This window comes from Marmota marmota, unplaced genomic scaffold, assembly GCF_001458135.2.
Source record: "Marmota marmota marmota unplaced genomic scaffold, marMar, whole genome shotgun sequence".
NCBI lineage: Eukaryota > Metazoa > Chordata > Mammalia > Rodentia > Sciuridae > Marmota > Marmota marmota.
In genome coordinates this window covers 2,573,685-2,597,223 of record NW_025999929.1, presented here as the reverse complement: position 1 = coordinate 2,597,223, position 23,539 = coordinate 2,573,685, and the positions used below count along the sequence as shown (strand labels likewise).

Below are 23,539 nucleotides of genomic sequence, written 5' to 3'. Positions count from 1 at the left end.
GAATTAATGACATTATAGGATCTAAAAAGTGTTTAAAAATATTTCTTAAACCATATTACAACAACAAAAAAATCACCTTTTTTGTTATTTCATCCAACTGCTAGCACCTGAGGTGAATAAATATTTCAAGAATAGTGACAATTTTAGAAAAAATATAAATCTCATCATTAAAATTATAATTTTGCAGCTCTGTGACAGAGACTGCCCTAACCACTTTACAAAAACCCTCATGCCAACCCTATGAAACAGGCACCATTTTCATCCCCATTATGTAGATGTGAACACTGAGGAAGGGAGGGTGAGTTCTAGAGTCTGGAGCTGAACTTTCTTGCTCTACCATCCTACTAGGGAAAAGGGGTGTGCACAACGTTTCCAGAATCATTCTTGGGTTGTACATATTTGGTGTTATGAAAAGCCAATATACAAACATTATGTTTTATGTTTTCCAATGAAATACAAGCGAGTATCCCTTATCTGAAATGCTCAGGACCAGAAATGTTTCAAATTTGGGGTTTTAAAAAAAAACATTTTTTTGGAATATTTGCATATGAATGAGATATGTTGGGGATGGAACTCAATCTAAACACAAAACTTGCTTATATTTCATATACATTTTACACATATAGCCTGAAGATACTTTTAGTGCATCTTCTTTTTGACTGTGACCCATCACATAAAATCAGATGTAGGATTTTCCACATGTGATATCATGTTGATACTGGAAAATCTTCAAACTTTGAAGCACTTCTGATTTCAGATTTTTGGATTAGAAATGCTCAATCTGTACTGAGACTCAATTTTTTTCAGAAGATTCATTTTTGCAATAATCTTGGTTTGATATGGTCTCTGAATTAAGAATTTACCTTTATATCAAACATTTCTGACCCAAACTACTTATCAGTTTAAATTCTACTTTACTTGTATTTTATGCATTCTTATCTATTTCTTTTAATCGTTTTATGCTTAATAGCATAGGCCTTAATCATCTATCATCAGGCCTAATGATGAGTAAGCCTATCATCAGTCATTTAAGAAGCATGTTCTTTTCTTAGAAATTAAGGTCCTGAAATTCTCTGCCTTCTGTCTTATGCTCAAGATGACATGCAGTGGTTGCATCTTTTCTTATGTTCCCAACTATATGAACATATCCCGTCTCCCATCAGAAACAGCTCTCACCTGGGGTGGAACAAAGCACTCTAAACCTTGAATCAATTAGGACTCTCTGAGTTCCTCCTACAGAACTCCTAAATGCTTTGGGGCCAGAGGAAGGAAATATGAACAAATATGGCATAGTTTCTTTTCTCCCAGAAGTAAGACACTTTCTAACCTTTTTCCTATTCTCTGTGCTACTACCTTAGTTCACGCCCTTTTCTTAATGAACTAATAAAGCATCTATGAGCTAGCTGATAGCCAACCTCCATTCACTCTTTTCCCTAGTCCATCAAGCCATCATTTCCTTAATTACAACCTTGATCATATTACTCCTGGTATTAGTCTGTTTTCTATCACTGTAACAAATACCTGAAATAATCAACTTAAAAAGAGAAAAAGGTTATTTTGGCTCAGTTTTGGAGGTTTCAGTCCATCACCAATTGGTTCCATCACTTTTGTACCTGTGGTGGGAGCACATCATTGTGGGAGCTCATGGTAGAACAAAGCCTCACCTCCTGGCTGGAAAACAAAAAAGGAAAAAGCAGAGTCCCATAATCTCCTTTGAGAACCTGCCTCAATGACCTAAAGACCTCCCACTAGGCCCCACCTCTTAAAGATCCCACCACTTCCCAATGATGCCACCCTGTAGACCAAGTCTTCAACACACTGTCCCTTGGGGTACAGTTAAGATCTAACCTACAGCAATTCCTGGTTAAAAAAAAAAATCCTCACACCTCCCCCATTATCCACACCAAACCAAACACACTTAGAATGACAGCTGCTCCAATACATCCTAAACTCTTATTTCTTATTTCTGGACTTGTTTCCATTATTCCTTGCAGATCAGTCCAAGTCCTACTGATTAAAGCTGACATCAAATGCCATCTTCTTTATGATGGCTTTTCTACATACCCAGACTGGAGGTTCTCTCTGTCTTCTTGAATCTCCCTGTGGCACTTACATCACCTGGGTCCTTGACTAGGTTAGAACACTTTTGGAAGAAACCTCTAGTGTCTGATTCATCTTTGAAGTCAGTGCAGTTCCAGTATTACAAGTCCTGGCTCTTGCACTTTGTCAAAGTGGGCTTTGACAAAACACACAAGTGTAAAAATAAAGCATAAGTAGGTACAAATTGTATTGATCCTGATTCTGAATAAGAAGGAAGGGAAGTAATAGTGGAGGGTTACAGGAGTGGACATGTGCTCAAGCTGGACTGTGTGTCTGCCAGGAGGTTGTCAGTAACTTAGGCTTCAAGAATGTCTTCTTAAAGGCTGTTTCCCACTCAGCAGGAGATTACTGATTCTCTATATGTCCTCATATCATAAGTCAGGAACTGATGAAAACAGTTCTAACGCTTCCCCCAAATGTCTCCTGGTTTTCCTAGAAAAGGAATCGCAGCTCTGATGCTCAGAACCTCGTGACAAAATAGTCCATGGAAGGCGTCCACCTGCAAGGTTGGTCTTAGGTACCCCCCCACACCCTTTTTTTTTCACTCTAAGAGCAAAGAAAATTACTCATTTGGGGCTAATCAGGATGGCAATCCAGAAAAGCCCAGATTCAAGAAATCTTGAGAATGTGCTCTGCCTGCCTCTTCCTACACAGGCATTTGTTCAAGATGTAAGCAAAAAGAATAATAAGAAAGAAATCAAATGTTCCTTGCACAGACATTATGAGAAGCAGAGCCATATGTCAGTTGGGGTGGGGGTGGGGTGATAGAGGGTCCCAGATTGAGATTGCTGTGTTTGCACCCTGATTTTGTCATTTTCTGGTGGAGCAAGCCCAGTTCCCTGTTGGGTGGGTTGGGGACAGTATCACTCATTGGCTGAGCTCATTAGGGGGCTATGATGAGATAATTCAATAAAAACCTGAGAACGTGGACTGGTGCCTACCCACTAATAAGCTCAGGAGATTCCAGTATCTGAACAGAAACTGTCTCAGGTCTTTTCTTTCTTACCATCGTGTAAGCTTAGAGGAAGTGGTACCTTCTTTGATATAGATGGAGAAACTCGGTTTTAGGGACTCAGAAAATAAATAACTCACCCAAGGCCTGGTAGCTAGGAAATGGTAAAGCATGATTTTTTTCTGGTGTCTTGAAAGATAAAGCCCATGTTATTCCCCACTACTTTGTTTGTGAACTTGGCCCCACTCTCTGGCCCCAAGAAAGGCCACTTCCATACAAACTCACATATATTCCCTTCTGACTTAGAGTTTTGTCAGAATTACTAAGGGATAGTTTTGTACATGAATACCTTCTTTTATATTCATAATCTAGAGCCAGGTATGCCTTAGAGGAGAAGACTGAAGAAGTAACACTGCACTGATAAAGAAGAACTTTTAGAAATACCAAGATTACAAAGGGGGACATTGACCCTCTAGCAGGTCATCTCCCTCATCTCAGGCAGCAAGTCCACAGTATCTTGTGCAGTTGCTAAATTTTAACAACTGCACAAGACTTAAGATATACAAGTCTGTGTTCTTGCTGTGCACTGGTCTTAAATACCATCCCCCATTTTTTTTTTCCAGGGCTGGGAATTGAACCCAGAGCCTGTACATAGTAGTTAATCTTAGACTCCATGGTCTAGATCCCTTATTCTAATCTGTATTTTTCTGGGCCTAGGGTTTTCATCTACTTTTGACTGAATATACTCTTGTAAACTGCCTCAAATCTTTTGTAAAATAAGAAGGGGTAGGAATAACTCAGTGCATTGTACTCAAGGTCACAAACCAGTGTTGAGAAAATACTTGGTTTTCCATGTAAGGATCACTTACTTATGAGCCTGTCACTTATTTGGAAATCTATGAACAGTCAGCAGAAGGTTCATGCTCTCAATTTACAAGGACCCTTCTTATTTGTCAAAAATAGCACAGGCATTAAAGTTTTGGGACTCGTAGGAGGTGCCAGGCATGGGTTTCAGCACTCTGAGAGCTGCATTTGCTATGAGTCCTGAGAGCCCAGGGCTCAAAGCAGCCAGGCCTGTGTCTGTTCCCTTTCTCCTCCCTCACCCTCTCCCCCAGAAGCAGTTTTGTCCCCAGTCACCACAAACCCCAAGGGTTTGCCACAAACCACCTTCCCACCAGAAATACTGGAGTCACTTTCGAGGCCTGATGGGAACAAATTCACTGGGTGACAGGGGGGTGCATTCCAAGACTGTCCTGTCGCCAGGGCCTGGCAGGGAAAGAATGAGGAAGAGTGGTGGTAAGAGGACGTAGACCCCCTCCATGACAAAGCTGGCACTTCAATGCAATGGCAAACAGTGTCAGCCTGAATAGTGACAGGACACAGAGGGAAGCTGGTCCCCTGCACAGTTAGATACAGCCTTTGCTGGTACTGGATGAGAAGACCTCTCTGGACTCAGTCATGTCACGTTTGCCTCCTGATGACTACATGGGCTGGCTGCCTTCCGCCCCACTTGACCACAGAAATTCACCTAGGTCTCACCTCAGGCCAAGGAAGAATCGCTTCAGATCCGCAGAACCTAGATGCTTCCTAGTTTACTTTCTTACTTTTTTTTTTTTTTTCTTTTGTGGTGCTGGGAGTTGAACTCAGGGCCTCGAGCATACTAAGCAAGTGCTCTACCACTGTGCTACACCCCAGCCCCTACTTATTTAAAAATTAAACCTTAAGATATGAACTCTGGGAGCAAATGCATCTGAAAAGTTTTTTGTTTTGTTTTGTTTTGTTTTTAAATCACTCTTCACAATATTCCCTGCCAGGAGGGTGAGATGAGGTTTTTGGCAAGATGTATTATGAGTGAAACCAAGTTTGAGATAATATTGATTTTAAAAATCTGGTGGTTAAAGATTATGTCTGTGGAAAAAGAACAAGTTCCAGGCCTTATGAATAAGGCATAATCCACAATGTAAATTGAGGCATATAAATCTCCTTCAATTTGTTAGAGGTTTCTTGATGCGTCAAAGAAACAGTCCCAAAGTCAACCTGGCGGCACTTGGTTTGTTTCCTCCCTTGCATCTTTTGCCAGCCTCTGAAATATAAATTTTGGACCCCCCTTTAGATCCATAGGAATAATTTAGGGCAGCAGTGTGCAAGCCCTAGGTCAGAGATGTTTGTAAAGTAAGTGGAAATACGATCCGCCCTCCATGTCCACAGGTTCATGCCTTCAGATTTAACCAACTGTGGGTTGAAAATATTTGGATAAAACAATTGCATCTGTGTCTATATGGACTTTTTTTTCTTGTTATTTTCCTCTAAACAACATAGGATAACAACGATTTACATAGCATTTATATTATAATAGGTATCATAAATAATCTGGAGATGATTTAAATTATGCAGAAGGTTGTGGATAGGTTCCTTGAAAATATTGTGCCACTTTACATAAGGGACTTGATCACCTGCAGATTCTGGTCTCTATGGGGGGTCCTGGAACCATCCCCCATGGATACTGAGAGACAATTGTATTCCCTACGTAGTAACCCGCATTCTCACTTTGATGCTGGAATCAAGCTGACCGTGGCCTGGTGGCAACAGTTCAGGAGCTGCTGAGCTCTAGATGAAACAAAGCGGCTTTGTCCCTCGATATTGCAAATAGTGCTAAAATGTCTTGCATAAGCTAAAAATAAAAAAACAACCCGGGTAAGCAGTGCAATCCATCAAGAGGTTTCTTTTCTCCCCCACCCCCCCGCTGCCCCCCCCTTTTTTGCTCTCTCTCTCTTTCACATACACACATTCATTATATATAAAAAAAAAAGTCATGTGTGGTTTTCCTAAGGGGCACAACCAACTAATTACAATTTTTAAAGTCCTGCTGAATTAACAAGATTCATATTTTGTTTGCTTTGCAGGAAAACTGCTGCGGTTGCTGCTGCTTTGAGAAGACTTGGAAAAAAACCAGCAGTTCTGATGCCTTGACCCCTATGATGACTGGCGGTTATAGCAGGGGGAGCCCTTGAACTTAAACTTGAACTTGGAGTACCTCTGTGAACATAGAGGGGGCACCAGGCACCCATCCTCAGGGGACTCAGAGAGATCCCCACATCCCATGTAGTACACGTTGAGAAGATGTTTCTGGGCCTTCTTGAGTTTTTATTTTTATTTTTGGATGTCAGTTACTGGGACAGGAGGTGCATTATGTTCGTTATTTCTCAGATTACTAGAGCAATTGTCTTGAGATTTATTTGAGATTTAAAAACCTGCAGGATGCATTTAGAGGGAGCAAACAGCTTCTAGTAACTAAACAATGCCACTTGAGCGGTGATCATATTTTCAGAAAAAATACTGTTTGGCAGACCCTTGAATATTATTTCCATTTCTTGTTTTGATTTGTTCCAAAATCAGGTGAAGTCAATGATTAAATAATCTATGTGCTGGCTTTCTTAGAGTTCTGAAGCAAGAGGCAGCAGACATCATATCTTCTGTTTATTCTGATGTCTCCCCCCAAGTGCGTGAGTGTGTTCCAAATGGCTGATTCTGTTTTCATATTGGTGCAGTGTGTTTCTGCAGCACTCTCCCAGCTCTCCTGTGATGCTCAGCTCATCTGCCTGAAGCACATTCATCTGGGGAGGCGATGTGAAAGTTATCTGCTTATGGTTAGTCCTAAAACTACAGCCTTTAGGAAGAAGTTCAACAGTCATGAGGGCTGTCCGCGAGAATAGCTGGACTTGTGCTTTCTGGAGAAGGACAGTGCTGGCTTCCTACATTGAAGTGACCAGGAAGTAGCTGTCCACTCTCTGTGTCATCAAACAAATAGCACCTACACAGAATCTCATGGGATTTGGGGATTGTAAAGAAAGCAGATACCAAAGATGAGGGGGCTCTCTCTCTCACTTTTTGGGCATGACCATGATTTCCAGCTGTAATCTTCTTATTCCCAAGTTTGTGAACCATTTCCTGACACTTGTTTAATAAGGGACATAAGTGCTACTGCAGGTGGTACTTAGGGCCCAGAAAGACACTGAGATGTGAACAACAAAACGTGCATATTATTTTCTTACAAAGGAGAGACAATGCCAAGACCACTGGAGTCCCCTTGCACACCAGCACTCTGCTCACCACTCAGCTTGGGGAACTTTCCATATCCAAATAAGTGTTGGGTTGAGATACCCTTATTTTTAGCCATAAATCGTTGTAGGCTTCTGTTGTCACAATCAGAATAACTTGGTGGTCCTATCAGTGAGGGCAGATTTGATTCCCACTGTTCTCCATTCTCTCTCACCTCCACTTAAAGCATCCTTGTAGCACGTCCTTAAATAATTAATGTACAACATTCTTATTGTCATGTTTAAAGCAAAGGGGAGGAAGAAGTAGAGGGAAATGTGCAATTCATTGAAGGTCATGTGCTAGGTATAAAACTTACTTCTTTCTAAACTTCACTCTTATTATTTAAAAACATTTCTTTTTTCTTTTAGCCTATATATTAATTTAAGGATGGTTTCTCTCATATTCCTGTTATGTGATTTTGCTTAAAATGTTTTCTTTAAAAAAATAAAAGAAACACAAAGACACACACACACACACACACACACAGTCCTGTGACTGCAGTGTTACATTACTGTGCTATGTTTAGCTGATGCTATTCATTGAGTCTGGAAAAATACAAGCCAGAGCATGCATTAATACTCTTAGACCACAGAGACCTGGCACTCACTCAAATGCTAAATAGGACACAAGGGTCTGGTTTGAAACCCCGCGTGGAAGGGCGTTTGTGGTCCTGTGGTCCTGCGGTCCTGTGGCGTGAATTCTCTACCAGATTGAGCAGGAGGTCTGTTGCAGGATGTGCATTTTACATCCAGCTTCCATTCTGACTCACGTTGGCAGATACACTTTCCCCAGGCCCTGCCACACATGGCAGGGACAGCTCAGGTCAAATACAGGCACAATTTCTTTGCCAAATTAAACCATTCAATGACCCTGTGGATGTGTTTTTTTTTTTTTAAACTTTAAAAATATTTTTTAGTTTTTGAGGTTTAGAAAGGAAACTCTACTTTGAGAATGAATGCTGTTTGAATTTGTAGTTCAATTTCTACGCTTGGATGGGAAGCCATCCTCATGCCAGCAGGGCGCCTTTTATAGGAGAGCTGAGGATAGTCTGCGTTGCAGAGTCGGTGAGTGCAGTCTAGGGTTACCATGATGGGGAGATTATCAGTCTAGTGTTCGTCCTGTCCCTTCACTCCACACCCACGAATGGCTGCTCCAGCGAGAGCCTGTAACGTGGTAGATTACTGCTCTGGTGGGGGAAAGGGGGCTTTGCAAAGCCGGGGAATCAAACCAGACACAAGCGTGGACCAGAGAATCCAAGTCTGGCTAGACTGGGGCTATTGTGATCAATTTTTCCAAGAAGTCATCAGGATTTGAGAGGCCGTATTTCTCCTCCACCCTCTTAATGAACAATGTGACTTTGCTTACTCCCATTCCTTTAGCAAATGGAGGAAATTAAGCTCTGATGTGGCACTTCCCACTGTCTGGAGAGAAATAAACCTACAAATTATTAAGAAGAGAGAGTCCCCACGTTTTGTAATTTGGAAGACATCAAACGCTCACCCAGAGTCTGTTGATATTTAAAAATAGGAGAAAAGATGTCATGCTCCCATTTGTTGCATAAAAGAACTTTAGCAGGAACTGTCCTCTGAGTTAACTTGGTACAATGATTTCCAGGTTGAAATTGGGTATCACATATCTCTGTTGAGTCCTGTATATTTGTTTTTAGTTGCTTTTTTTCCGACTTAATACTAATTTGCTTTCTTTCCTTAAAAAAATGTAAATAGGCATGATGCTATTGACATGGCATATTTGGATGTATGTGTTAAAAGATGTGTGAATAGTTACATTTTCATCCATTTTATGGAAATTAGTATACTTTTTTCTCATTTTAGAATCAAAATATGGATTTTATGTTAGGAACAAGAATATCCTGTTTTTCATTTTATTCCTTTTTTCCCCCTGATGCTGCCTCTGCCCTTACCCAGTGATTAGGCGAAGAGCGCCAGTCTGCCTACCTGCACTTCTTTAGTTTGGGCTGTAGACCAGCTCCTTTAGCAAATTCATTTGTAAAATTGTAAGTGACAGAAAGAGGCAGGCAGGGACCTTGGTGGGCTGTGATGGTTAGATTCAGTTCATCTCTGTGGTCCCTGGCAATTCTGCCATTCACAGGGGCTGAAACATGGCTGAGTCTTGCTTCTCATTGTCTCCAATTCTCCCTACTTTGTGTTTGCTTCATCTTCAAATTTTTTTCTCTCTTTTACTTAAGTTAAAACCCAAATCCATATTTTCTATCATGATACACCGCTAAGGCCTTTGGTTCATTTATTTATTATTTTTAATTAATTAATTTTGGGAGGGAGGCACTGGAGATCAAACCCAGGGCCTCCTACATGCTCTACTACTGAACTACAACCCCAGACACCACCACTACCCAGAACTTTTTGAGATGAAAATTTTATTTCCAAGAGGCAACTGATTCAGATGACTTCCTCACATACCTTGAAATCTGCAGCTTCTGACAGTAGATGTGTTGTGTATGTCTCCCTGCTCCATTTAAGTGAGGCCTGTTTTGCATAATTGGGGCAGTTTCACCTTCCTTGAAGGCTTATGACCCAACCACAATGCCCATTCAACAGAGCAGAAAACATCTGGGCCCCACTGTGCAGATGTTGGATGTGTGTGTATTTTGACCAACTGATAGAGGTCAGTAAGTCCTTCTGATGAGGTTTATCCCTGTAGATAAGAACTGAAAATGGATTCATAATGTGCTGATTGCATACATCATGTGTATGTTTTATTTCTGAACATAGGAGCATTCAACTGTATTTCTTTGCCTTATAAAGATGTACTATAACATGTGTCTGTATTATACTAAAGAACAAACATGGACCTTATTTATCCTTTGTTAATGAACTAAGTTATTCAATAAAGTAGACTTGTCATATACAACACAGATTCTCTCCTTTATGACAGGATCTGACAATGTGACAATTCCCACCACATTAAGAACCCACAGTACCTTAAAAGGAGGCCATAATTATAGGGGCTCAGAGGTGTCCACAGGATACCAGCCATCCCTTTGGGGAAATGCAACTGCCCATTTGAAAACATGGTGATTATGATGTATCAACATGGATTCTGAGTTTTTTTCCTATTAATATAAAAATATTGACAGAGATACATGTAAAACATCCAGTGCCAGAACAGTCTGTAGTGAATGATGAAGGCAATTTGCAGCAATTTCATACCTGTAATGTAGCTTAGAGACTATTCCTCAGGCGTTGGCTGCTTTGGAAAAACTACCACAGCGTCTGCTCTATCCAAGGTAGCAGCGTTCCTTTCTGGGTTCAGCGTCCAGTCTGGAGATGGGACTGTTTAGTTCCCAGGTTCACATGAACCTTGGTGACATTTGGATCCAGGTCAACAGTGCCCCAGCAGTGATCAGCTCTCCCAGAGGCAAGAGTCCCTCAACCACCCTGGCTTGAGACAGGCCCACTGGACTTTGAACCACCTCAGTTGCAAGTGGGGACCGAGGGGTTCTCCTTTTATTCTCCTGCAAACAATCCAGTCTCTCCCTTGAACCTCTAGGCAAGGCATTCTGATTTTGTCTCCAAATGGAGGAAACCTCATTGACTCTCCGTATGGATGAAAAAGAGATCTCAGCAGATGGCTCCAACCTTTCTCAGGAACAGATTCTCCACTTTCGGACCAGTGACTCAGAGTTGAGAATCATCATGTTTGTCCCTGGCCCTTCACCTTGCCTCTCTTGGGACAAAGAGGGCTATGACCATTTCCCTTACCATACCACAAAAGGAAGGCACAGCACGGAGACCCTTGCGCCACTTCCCCTCCCCTCTGGTGAGTCGGGAAGGGGACACCAACCCCACTTCATGATTCTGACCCATTAGGAGGATGAGTGCTTCCTGGGGCTCCTCCCTCCAGTAACTTTTTCTACTCCTTCTCATATAGAGGTTCCCCAAGAATTCATGATCTTTTCTTCAGATATCACTAGATATAAATAGAGTCACATGAAAGATACCATGCTGTATTGAGCTGTCTCATGGCCTCAAGTGCAGGATTTGGGGCTTCTGAGCCCATCAAAGCTCACCTCTAAAATATTCTTACACAAGAATAGGAACCAGTCTGTCTGGGAGAGAGGCTTTCTTTGGCAGGACACCACCCAAGGGCACCATCTGACCAACCATCCTCCTTCTTCCCCACTCCTCCGCAATGATGTAGCCACAGAGCACCCCTCCAGAGGCTAGCCCTCAAAGTAGCAGTAAGAAATCCTTCCCAAGATTCCCATCACACTGACACAACACACACCATCATGAAGAAGAATAAAAAAGAATGGTCGCCTAGTATTAGCCTCATACCTTGTGCTTGAACAAACCCAAGCTAACGGGACCGTATCAGCTATTAGGATCTTCTTGGGAGCTATTCAAACTTGCCAGTAGTTAGAGACAAGTGAAGACAATAGATCTCCCCCTAAACCCCATCACTTGTCTGCTAGGTGGTATTTGGCACAATGAGAACAAAGTTCAGGTTGTATTCTTCCTGAACATACAAAAAACGTGTAGCAGATACAGCCATAGGTAGACAAACCACTTGTTAGTTTGGTGAAGTCCCAGCTCTCTGGCCTTTTAGGCCCTCTGAAAGTATCTTGCTTGAAAGGTTTGCTCAAGACTGATGTGATGTCGGTGTTAAGTAAACCATGTGATTCTGATGATAAGATCTAACTATCTTTTTTTGGATCAGGTGACAACACCCTCAAAGGACTCAATGGAATTCTAAGGACTAAGAACCACTCTCCAAGGACAGGCTCCTGTGCTTGCTAGATTCTTGCATCATTATTTAAGAATGATATTACATGAGACCAGCATGGTGGCATGTGCCCATAATCCCAACTAATCAGGAGGCTGAAGCTGGAGGGTCTAATGAGCCCAAAATTTGGGGGCCATCCTGGGCAACATAGCAAGATCATGTGTTCTAAAGAAAGAAAAGGATTATATATATTCTTAGTCTTTTATTAGACTCTAATTCTTCATTTAAGGATGCACATATCTGTACAACAATTCCAGTTGATCCACACACTTAAAACACTACTTAATTCATTAATTATTTAAAAATCATGTTTAGTATCTGTTATGCTAGCTTAAAACTTCTGGTGTTGAATAGATATAGAGAAAGAGGAGAAGATCGTAAAACCCAGCCTTCCAATATTAATTTTAAAACACTACCTCCCAACCCCTGGAGTGAATATTCTTGATTTGGTCAACATTCTTCCAATATTAACTAACTTCTGCAGCACAGTGTTTTATAGTAAGTCACAGACAAGATCATACTGCTGGACTACACATCCTTTCTAGGAAAAAACTTTAATTTCAGATTCTGCCCTGGATCCCTCATTGAGCTGGTTGAGGAACGTGCAAGTCCCCAGGAATGAACCAGATTCTCCTCCTCTCTCTTTGTTCCCTTGGAGTCGTGGGCTGCTCCAAAATACACATCTCACAAAGCCCACAGGCCCGGCTGCACCCCGAGCCCCTGCCCATGATCTCTATACCTCTCTGCCCCAGAGCCAGCTGGTGCTCATGAGTCATTGAGGCGTTATTAAGGAGGAGCATTTTCTTTCCTTGGGGCAGTGTGATGGAACATGCCCCTAAAGTGGACATGAGGCAGCAGAGAAGACTCTTGCTTTTCCAGAGGATTCTAGGGCTACGCTCACCAGGGGAATGGCCCTTCTGAGTTTATGTTCCTCTTAAAATGAAATCCTGCAGTTTTCTGTGGGGAGTTGAACTAGTGATAGACATAACCTTCCTTAAATCGCCATCTGCTGCCCTCTTCTCCTTCCCTCCTCCTCAGTTCTACTGTTGGGGAGCATTAACTGGTACTCACTTCAGAGATCTCCCCAGGTTTTATCATTGTTCTCCTTAGATCCTCTCTTTTTCTCCTCACATTGATGATCATTTTATTTTTAAAATACAGAAAAAAAGTGATCTAATCGGATCACTTTTAAGATTAGAAAGTAGTCTGAAATTTTTTCTTAAATTCTGAGTGTCTTCTTTAAGACTTGGATATATTCACAGGGTTGCTTTTCAACCTCATTTGCGAGATTTCTCACACACACCCTGGCCTCTAAACCTACAGGGACTATTTCCTAGGTCTCTGGTGATATGGCATCCCCATCCAAGACTGGCCTCCAGATGTGGATCATTTTGGACATTATAGTTTGCTAAAATTTGGATTAGAAGGCCTTTAGAACATTAATAAAGGATTCAGACAATCGGCAGTTCATTTCTCTTTATCATAAGCAGTGCTAGGAAAGGTTCTGACGAGAGCTTTAGTGCCTTGCTAGGTGGACTTCTCCACAGGGCTGATCACAGGACACCTGGTTTCTCAAAGTCAGTAATCAAAAAGTGAGTAAGAAGAATATCTCAACAGTAATATTCCCTAATTTCCAAAATGCCCTATTTGATGTGGAAAGGAACTACAAAGGGCAAGATGGATTAGAAAGTGAGAATCATTTGGGCCTATGTTAGAGACAAAACATCCTCTACATTCCCACTGATGCATGTCCCTCTTCGTGCAAGACACACCCACCTGTTCCAAAGTCCCCTCACTCATCCTGTGATAGCCTCAGCCCAGAATCAAGAATTTTTATCTTCTGTGTCAAGTCTAATTGTGGATGAGTCTTCTTGAGTGAAGTTCCTTAAGTTTAGTTCCTGGAATATAGATTTTGATCCAGACACATGTAAACTAAAGGGAAAATCATCCCTCCTCCATCGCATACACATATCAGACAATGGTGAACAGGCATAAGACAGCCACTAAAAATAATCATATTCAAAAAGAAGGAAAAGGGAAATACTCAAGATTCACTAGTCCACAGCAAATCTTAAGTTCAGTGGGATAAACACTGGGATCTCTGTGTCTAGAACTCCTTCCCAGGAGTCATCTCCATGACCTTTGGATCCACCCTCTGGCTCCTGGTTTAATCCCCTTAGTCATTCTAATTCTTCTCCATGAAAGCTAGTCTGTGTGTGCACTAGTGTGGGTCTCTCAGCCTACTTTGAGAATACAAAGGTCTCTTTCCTCTTTCTGCTCTCTCTGGCTGTTTCAGTCCAAGCCGGTGGTGTGTCTGACAATATGAGCCTTTTAAAAACTTCATAGATCTCCTGTGAGTTTTACTGGGATTCACTCCATTAGACAAAGACCAAACCCACAAATCGCTTCCATATAAGTTCTTCTCCCTTGGACAGAGTTAGTTGAAAGACAGCACCTTAGACATCTTAGAAGCTTGGTTGTTGGACAAAATGATCCTCTGTCTTGGATATTTCTGAGGTCTTAGCAAAGAATTTTAAAACCTTGATGACTTCATGCTTAGACCCTATTTTCTTCTTCAAAGTGTCTGGGATTTGCTCTTTACTTAGAAGACATTTGTACATTGTAGCATCATCTGTTGACTGGAGAGGTTATAATTTTAAAATTATTTTTTTAAAGTTCTTCCTTTTGTTTTTCTCTCTTTTCACATTTTATTTTAATCTGCCAGAAGAAACCAGGAAGTATTTTCTGTACTTTCTGGAAATCTCCTTAACTAGATCACATAGTTTATAAGGTAAGCCTTCTACTTTAGCCCAGAATTGCAAGAGACAGTGTTGCTGAGCCTTTTAACTGCTATAAAATTTAAATCTTTTTTTCTCCATTTCAAATAAATTTTTCTTCATTTTCCTTCAAATCCTCATTCACAGCCTCCTCAAAGATTGTTAGGATTTCATAGAACACTCTTTGGGGTGCTTCAAGCTTTCATAAACACTCTTCTCAAAGTCTTCCTAGTCTTTCCATAGCCTGGTTTCAAAGCTTCTACCACTTTTCAGGGTTCTGCTATGATAGCACTCTACTGAATATAGTACTCCACTGAGTACTCCACTCAGTACTGTACTGAGTACTACCAACTTCTGAAATCACCAGTATAGTAGGCTTGTTTATAATTCTAAAGATTTATACATCTTCTCTTTGAAATATTTTCCATTAGACAAAGACCAAACCCACAAATCGCTTCCATATAAGTTCTTCTCCCTTGGACTGAGAAAGTTGAAAGACAGCACCTAGGTGTTATCTACCTGATCCCACTATCCTTTTAAACCCATGGCAAAGCTCTGATGTCCTTGTCACATCCTCTATGTTTCTTTTGTAGTTGTTGTGACAGTGTTTTCTAATCTTTTGCTTTTTTCCTAGCTGTCTACCATATAGTGAGTTCCTTGTGTATAGGAATTAGGGTTTTATTTTTGGCATATTTATACTTCCTCCCTCCCCCCAGGTCTCAATAGAGACTGTCTTTGAGTGCATGTATCCTTATTTTGCTGGATTTGGAATGACAATATTTCAACACTATTACAAGGCTTACTGAATAAACATCCAAAAATATTTAATCATTTTTCTTTTGACTTCAATCCTTTTCTGTTTCATTTCCCTATCTCATCAAGCAATTGATGGCAAAAGTACAAAATACTATTGATTTCATTTTCCTTGAGTACATCACTCCATACGTATTCATAATTTTAAATATTGTCTTTAGGTGTATGCTTAACATATGTCAACTCAAGAGAAAACAGTCCAACAAGGATATTCATAATTCTTGCTAATTAATGTCTGCACTTTTCCCCTCCTCAATTATTTCACACACCTGTTCACTGTAAATTTTCTCACCCATTTTTATATCATATTAATACTGCTTAGAACTTGGACGCACACCTGAACTTTTTCTGAATTTTAATTATTTTCAAATTAATTTTAATATTCTGGTTAATTTCAAACTTACCCATATGTTTAATAAAATTAAACTTTATGTTTCAAAAATGATGAAGTTTTCTTAAGGTTTCAAAAGATAATGTATGGTCTGCTTTTGTGAATGCTTTTTTTTAAAAAAAAAAGTTGTTAAATAATTCTTTCACTGAAAATCTTTCTTATTTGTCCCAAATCTTATCATCCCATGATTAGTTTAGCAGCTTGTCTCACAAGCAGCAGCTTATGGACTACCAAGGTGAAGCAGTGTTTTTCTGCTGTGCCAACTCTACTTTCTGCCAAGTTCCCTTCAGTCAAGTTCCACAATTAGGACATTCTGTTTTCCTGCAACACTTTTCATTTTCCTCCTGCCTCATCAGTCCTTTTGCTTATGGTGTGTATGCTAGTCAGTTTTGCAAAGCTGTAACCAAAATATCTGACAAAAACAACTTAGAAGAGAAAAAGATTATTTGGGGCTCCTGGTTTCAGAGGTCCAGTTCATGGTTGGTGGACTCCATCCCTCTGTACCTGAGGTGAGGCAGAACATGGTGGTGCAGGGGTGTGGCAGAGGAAAGCTACTCATCTCATGACGGCCAGGAAGGAGAGAGACCAAGAGAGGAGTCAGGGACAAGATGCAGTCCAAACTGTTCACACTCATGCCCAGCAAAACGCTTCTTCTAGCTACACCCCACCTTCCTATAATTACCACCCAGTACAGTAGTCCTTTCAAATCGTTGATCCAGCAAATGGATCAATCCACTAATGATGTTATAACTCTCATAATCTAATCTTACCTCTGAACACTCCTGAATTTACACTGAACCTTTTGGGAGAATATTAAGATCCAAATATAGCATTGTGCTATATTACAAACTTGACTAGCATAGAAGTGTTTCTTGAAACATCAACCATTACTTGGTTAATGTTACTTCACAACACTAGTTAAAATAGTCATTATCTTGAACAAATGAAATACTGAGTAAGAGATCTTTTATTGGAATGATGTGGTACCAAACACACCACTGGGTGTTTTTAAATCTTTTACATGTGTAATCTAATTCTTATGACATTGCTGTGATTCAGATATTTATTATACACGTTTTTAAGACTGAGAAAACAGAAGCCATAGAAGTTCAGGTGCTCTCTCCACATCACATAAATTTTTGGATCATTTACTAGTTTCCCCTAAAAGCAGTAATTTAGAAAAAAATGAAGCTAACCAAAGCATCAGACAGGTATTTCAGTGAGGGCAAAAGCCAAGCGTTTACTTTTCTGTATCTTTAGTACATAGCAATATATCTCCCATGCATCGGGCGGTTGGCAAATGTTTGTGGGCAATGATGGTCACTTTGAATATGGCCTGCCCATACAACTCCTGCTTCTCTCCCTGTTTTTAAATTTTAATCTCCAATATGCATATGCAATGATACCCCATTAAGGAGGGGAAGGAAAAACTCCTGTTGAAGATATGACCTTGGAGACAAATTTCATCATCTTGAGAGATTTTATATTCCATGACCTTATAAGGAATCCTTCCAAGTCTGGGTAAAGGATGCCCAAAGTGAGCATCTGAAAACAGTTGAACACTCTTGGAAATGCCTCTTCTGTTTATGCCTGTCCTCTCCCACCATATTTGTTTTCTATTTACAACACAAGTTTATTATTTTGGAGTCTGTAGTTCAAAAGTCTAACATGTTCTTGCTGCCCTAAAATAAAGATGTTTTCAGGTTACTGCTTTGCTGGAGGGGTCAGGGCAGAGTCTGATGCCTTGTATTTTCCAGCTTCTAGAGAATGTCTGCATTCCTTGATCAGGGTCATCTTCCTCAGTTTTCAAAGCCAGGGACATCACATGCTCTCGGATCTTTCTTCCATTGGCACATTTTTCTGACCACAGCCTGGAGAGGTGACTAAGGTGGAATTACTTGGATAACTCAGGATCGTTTCTCCATCTCACCTACCTGCTACCTGGATTAAACTTTCAAAGGCCCCTTTGCCAGTTAAGGAAATATATCCACAGGTTTCAGAAATTAGGATTGTGACAATCTTGGGTGGGACCATATTTGGTGGGGTATTTTTACCATAGCCACATCTCCTACAATGTCCTCCAGACGTCTCTCCTTCAAATGTTTTCAGTTTTGCTGTGATGCTGTGAGGAAAAGTAGACATTGGCTGCAGCCAAAGAGTAATATTATTGATCAAAGACAATTTGAAAAATCTGAAAGATCTCTTAGTGATTTAGAGATAGGGAATTTTGAGGAGTGTGAAGAGTGAAAAATTCTAAATATAGATCATTTGTAGCTCACAAGAGAAGACTGAAAGAGAAATCATATTATCAAATAAAAAGTCTCTGAGCAACGGACATGGGTCACCAGTTTCCCTGGAAAGGGACAGGACCAGAGTACCTTCCCTGGTCCACCCTCTGAAGGTTCTGGGCCTCAGCCTGCAGCTATAGGAGGAGAGAAATCCTTCCTCCTTTACACATGGTGGGAAGTCATGTTTTGGTGGTCCCCAACTCTTCAGATGATTGACAACAACTCTCTCCAGAAAGCCCACATGGATGCAAAGAGATTGGTTTAAACAAAAACCCCACCTCTTTTCTTTTTTTTCCAAGCCACATCTGTAAAATTTCAAAGACCCATTTACACTCTGTAGAAACTGACCTTCAAAGAAGACCTGCATTCTGAGAGGAGGAACAGAAGTAAGTAAACATTTACCAAGTCCCTTCTGTGTGTCAAGCCTTCTTAAATCTTATTTCTTTTAGTTCTTCTTATTTTGTTATGAGTTAAATATTGGTAAATTTGCAATTTGTAGGTAAAGAATGTCATCTCTAACAATTAGAGAAATGCAAATCAAAACTACTCTAAGATTTCATCTCATTCCTGTCAGAATGGCAGCTATTAAGAACACAAACAGCCATAAGTGTTGACGAGGTTGTGGGGAAAAAGGCACACTCTGACATTGCTGATGGGACTGCACATCGGTACAGCTAATATGGAAAGCAGTATGGAGAATCCTTGGAAAACTGAGAATGGGACCACCATTTGACCCAGCCATCCCACTCCTCAGTCAATACCCAAAGGACTTAAAAACAGCATACTACAGGGACACAGCCACAGCAATATTTATGGCAGCACAATTCACAACAGCTAAACTGTGGAACCAACATAGATGCCCTTCAGTTGATGAATAGATAAAGAAAGTGTGGTATAGATATACAATGAAATACTATTCAGCATTAAAAGAGAATAAAATCGTGGAATTTGCTGTTAAATGGATAGAGTTGGAGAATATAATGCTAAGTGAAGTTAGCTAATCCTAAAAAACCAAATGCGAAATGTTTTCTCTGATATAAGGAGGCTGATTCATAATGGGATTGGGGGGAGCATGGGAGGAATGGAGGGACTCTACATAGAGCAAAGGGGAGGGAGGTAAAGGGAGGAGAGATGGGGGTAGGAAAGATGGTGGAATGAGATGGACATCACTACCCTAGGTACATGTATGAAGACATGAATGGTGTGACTCTATTTTGTGTACAACCAGAGATATGAAAAATTGTGCTCTATATGTATATTCTGAATTGTAATGCATTCTGCTGCCTAACAAACATAGAATAAAAAATTTAAAAAAAGAAAAAAAATAGTCATTATCTATAACTAAGCACTTATGCCACTGATGTTTTCTTTTCTCCTAGTATGTTTGAAATTCCTCTTCAGGAACTACCCTCTGTTCTGATTTGTAAATGCCTCCAAGAAAATAATTTGATTTTTTTTTAACTTCTAAGTAATGTTAAGCCCATCAATGGGGTCATTTAGCCTCACAAGTCGTCTTATTCAATAATGTGGCTCCAAATGACTCCTGTTTTCGAAAAATCACATAAAACCTCCAACTCTGAAGAACTGTCATCATTCAAGATGTGTTTAAATCTATAATGGATACCCTAAAAATTGTTCCAGAAAAATTCCAAAATAGTTTTGAGATATGGCATTTCCATGATGGTAACCACACCCATATCTAATATAGTTGTTCACCTATATAAATTTCCCTACAGGCACTGACTTTGCTGCATTCCATAAGTTTGGGCATGTTGTAGTTTAATTTTCACTCATCTCAAAGTATTTTCTAATTTCCTGTGATTTTTTTTTTTTTACTTTTTGGTTATTTAGGAGTATGCACTTCAATTTCCACATATTTGTAAGTTTTCCAAATTTCCTTCTGGTATTGATTTCTAATTTAAAGCCTTTGTGATCAGAGAACACACTGTGTGTTATTTCAGTCCCTTTACATTTATTGAATTTGTTTTATGGACTTACAGGTTCTATCCTGTTCCTTGTGTTCTTCAGAATCATGTGAATTCTACTGCTGTTAGTTGGGGGTGTTCCATAGACATTTGTTAGGTGTGATTGCTCACATTGTTGTTTAATTCTTATGTTTTCATGTTCATCTTTGACCTATTCTGTTCATTATTAAGAATGGTGTAGTGAACTCTCCAACTATGACTGTAAATTATTTATTTCTCCTTTCAATTCTGAAAGTTTTTCCTCAGATTCCCTGTATTTTGGAGTCTTATTGATATACACATACATATTTATAATTATTTTCTTCATGATGGATCTACATTTTTATTATTAAACATATTATTGTTAAAAAATGTCCTTCTTTATTTCTACTAAAAATTTTTGTCTTAGGGTCGATTTTGTATAGCACTCTAATTCTTTGTGGGTTACTATTTGCATGGTGTGTCTTGTCCCATGCAAATCAATTTTTGATCTAAAGTTTGTCATTTGTAGATGACATATAGTTTTTTTTACAGATTTATTATGTTAACATTCACCTTTTAATTGGAATATTCAATACATTTGCACGTAATATAATTTTTTATAAAATACAATTGACATCTCATTTGGGTATTTGTTTCCATAGGTCATGTCATTTTTTATTCTTCTATTATTATTTCTTTTTGAATTAAGAGGGTATTTCCTAGTAGATCATTTTAATTTCTACTTTTGTTTCTTTTACTACATTTTGAGTTATTTTCCTAGAGACTACAATTAACACTTTGACTTAAAACAATCTATTTCAGATTAACACCAATTTAATTTCAATAATATGTAAAATTTTGCTACAAATATCTTGACCTCAACTCTCTCCTTTATTGCCCTTATTGTCCTACATATTACATCCTTATATGCTATAGGCCTATCAACATAGTTTTGTAATTATTGCTTTTCACACTTGACTTTTAAATCATATAGGAGATATTGTATTTACCTCTGTACCTATACCAGTGTTCTTTATTTCTTCATAGGAATTTAAGTTATTATCTATCTGGCATCTTTTCATTTCAGCCTGGAGGATTCTCCTTATTATTTCTTCTAAAGAAGTTTGGCTAGCAATGTATTCTCTCAAGTTTATTCTATCTTGGAATGTTTTAGTTTTCCCTTACTTTTTGAAATAGAGATGATCAAAAATAGAATTCTTGGTTAATAGTCTTTTTCCTTTATTCCATAGAATATGCTATTCCATTGCTGTCTGGAATCTAGGGTTTCTATAAACAAATCAACAGATAACCTTGATGAGATCACTGCTATGCTTTGTCTGACATGTTACATTCCTGATTCTTGGGTTTTTTTATTTTGGCAATTTGTTTATGCCGTTGCAAAGACTGGATCTCTTTGAGTTTCTTCTACTTAGAATCTCTTTGTTCATTGTAATATTTTTCATTATATTTGGGAAGCTTTTTAGGTATTTGTTCAAATATTATTTCTGTCCCCTTCTCTCCCTCTTCTCCTTCTGGGGATCCTTTAAGTATATGTTAGTATGCTGGATCAAATTTTGCTCTGTTCATTTCCTTATTCATTTTTCCTTCTGTTCTTCAGACTGAATGATTTCCCTAGACCCATTTTAAGTTTGCCGATATTTTATTCTGCCAAACTAAATTTACTTTTGAAACTTCTAGTGAAGTCTTCACGTTAGTGAATCTCCAGAATTGTTAATTTAAAAAATGATTTTGTCCCTCTATTAATATTTTCTTTTCGATGAAACATCACTCTCATACTTTAATTCTTAAGGCATGGTTTCTTTTAGTTCTTTGAAAACATTTATAATAGTTATTTAAAAGTCTTTCTAGTAGGTCTCAGAATATGACTTCCTATTAGATAATGTCTATCACTTATTTTTGTTCCTTTGAGTCATAACTTGCCTTTTTCTTTCAGTGTATCATAGTATTTTGTTGAAAACTGGACATTTTAAATAATATAATGTGGCTAATCCAGAAATCAGTTTCCTCTTCCCCAGAATTTGTTGTTCCTGTTGATGATAAGGTCTGACTAGTTCTATAAAGTCTCTATTCCCCGTCAATGGTGACCACCAAGTCTTTGCTCAGTTACCTTAATTAGTGGTCAATCAATGATTGAACTAAGATTAAAAAACACAAACAAAAAAAGTGATTGGACCAAAATTTTTACAGAGATGAGTCTTTAATTAACTCTTGCTAAAGGGCTTTCTGTCTGTGTTGGGGCACATCTTCAAGGTAATAGCTGTTTAGAACTCTGCCTTAGCCTTCATTTTCTGCTTTCATAGGGGCTTAAAGCCAACCAGAGGTGAGAGGTTAGGTCCTTCTTAGGCATGTATATAGTGTGCACATGTTCATGACGTTTTAGATCCCCTGGAATATGTCACAGCTTTTCGAAGCCCCCCCCCCGATAATATATTATTCTTCAGTTTTTTCCTTTTTATTTGAACAGCTTCTTATTTGCTTCAATTGGTAACACCACCTCAGGCATTTGAGATGTTAAGTAATTACTATTGATTGGTTTTGACATATGCCTGGCTGATAGAGCTTTCCCCACTGAGTGTGTTGTCAGTCAGGACAAATTACAATAAATCTGGCAAATGGGGATTTCCAAGGAAGTTTCCAGACAGGTCTTACAATGTCATTGGTCTCGAGTGGAACTTCAGATACATTATGCTCCCTTTAGTGGCTGCTAGCCTGATAGTCTTCAATACCATCATATTGCCGAGGAGAGGAGAATGTGAAAAGGGCAAGTTAAAATGTCGTGAATCTGACTGCTCCTATCATATTCAACTGTTATTCTCGAATAGATTGTTGTAGTCCTTTAATTAATTTCCAGAGTTCTGAAAAAGTTGATTTTGACTTTTTTTTTTTTTTTTTTTTTGCCAATAATTTGGGGGATTGAACTCAGGATCTCACACAGACTAAACACACACTCTACCACTGAGCTAGATCCCCATCCCCTATCAATCTTATTAATCTTCTCAAAGAGCTTGCTTATAACTCATTAGATGAACCTATTAATTTTCTGGTTTTTTATTTCATTAATTTCTGTTCTTACTTTTATCATTTTTTTAGGTTTGGTTTGCAACCCCACCCCCACCCACTCCCCCCACCAATTTTTTATAATTTCTTAGGAGGAAGCTTAGGCCACTAATTTGAAATATTTATTCTTTTCTCAAATAGCTCTTTAGTGCTAATAATTTCCCCAAGTACTGCTTTAGCAGTAACTCAAAGGTAATCTGTTATATAGAATGGAATCAGCTTGGCTGGCATTATCAAATAAAATACCCAGTAGTCTCCCAAAGCACTATATATGGGATCCAATTATGGGATACCATTGCAAGTAAAACTTCATTAGCTTCTTCATATCTATG

General features: G+C 39.2%; 1 protein-coding gene across 3 annotated transcripts in view; it reads left to right on the top strand.

Moving 5' to 3' along the window:
* Mylk4 (myosin light chain kinase family member 4) overlaps positions 1-6,177 on the top strand; it is a 75,883-nt gene extending 69,706 nt beyond the window's left edge. For all 3 annotated transcript variants that reach the window (XM_015506138.2, XM_048800486.1, XM_048800485.1), the window contains 2 exons: positions 2,537-2,606; positions 5,956-6,177. In XM_015506138.2, the coding sequence (XP_015361624.2) occupies positions 2,537-2,581 (45 nt within the window). In that variant the 3' untranslated portion in view covers positions 2,582-2,606; positions 5,956-6,177. The remainder of the gene's footprint in view (positions 1-2,536; positions 2,607-5,955) is intronic.
* The last annotated feature ends 17,362 nt before the right edge of the window (positions 6,178-23,539 follow it).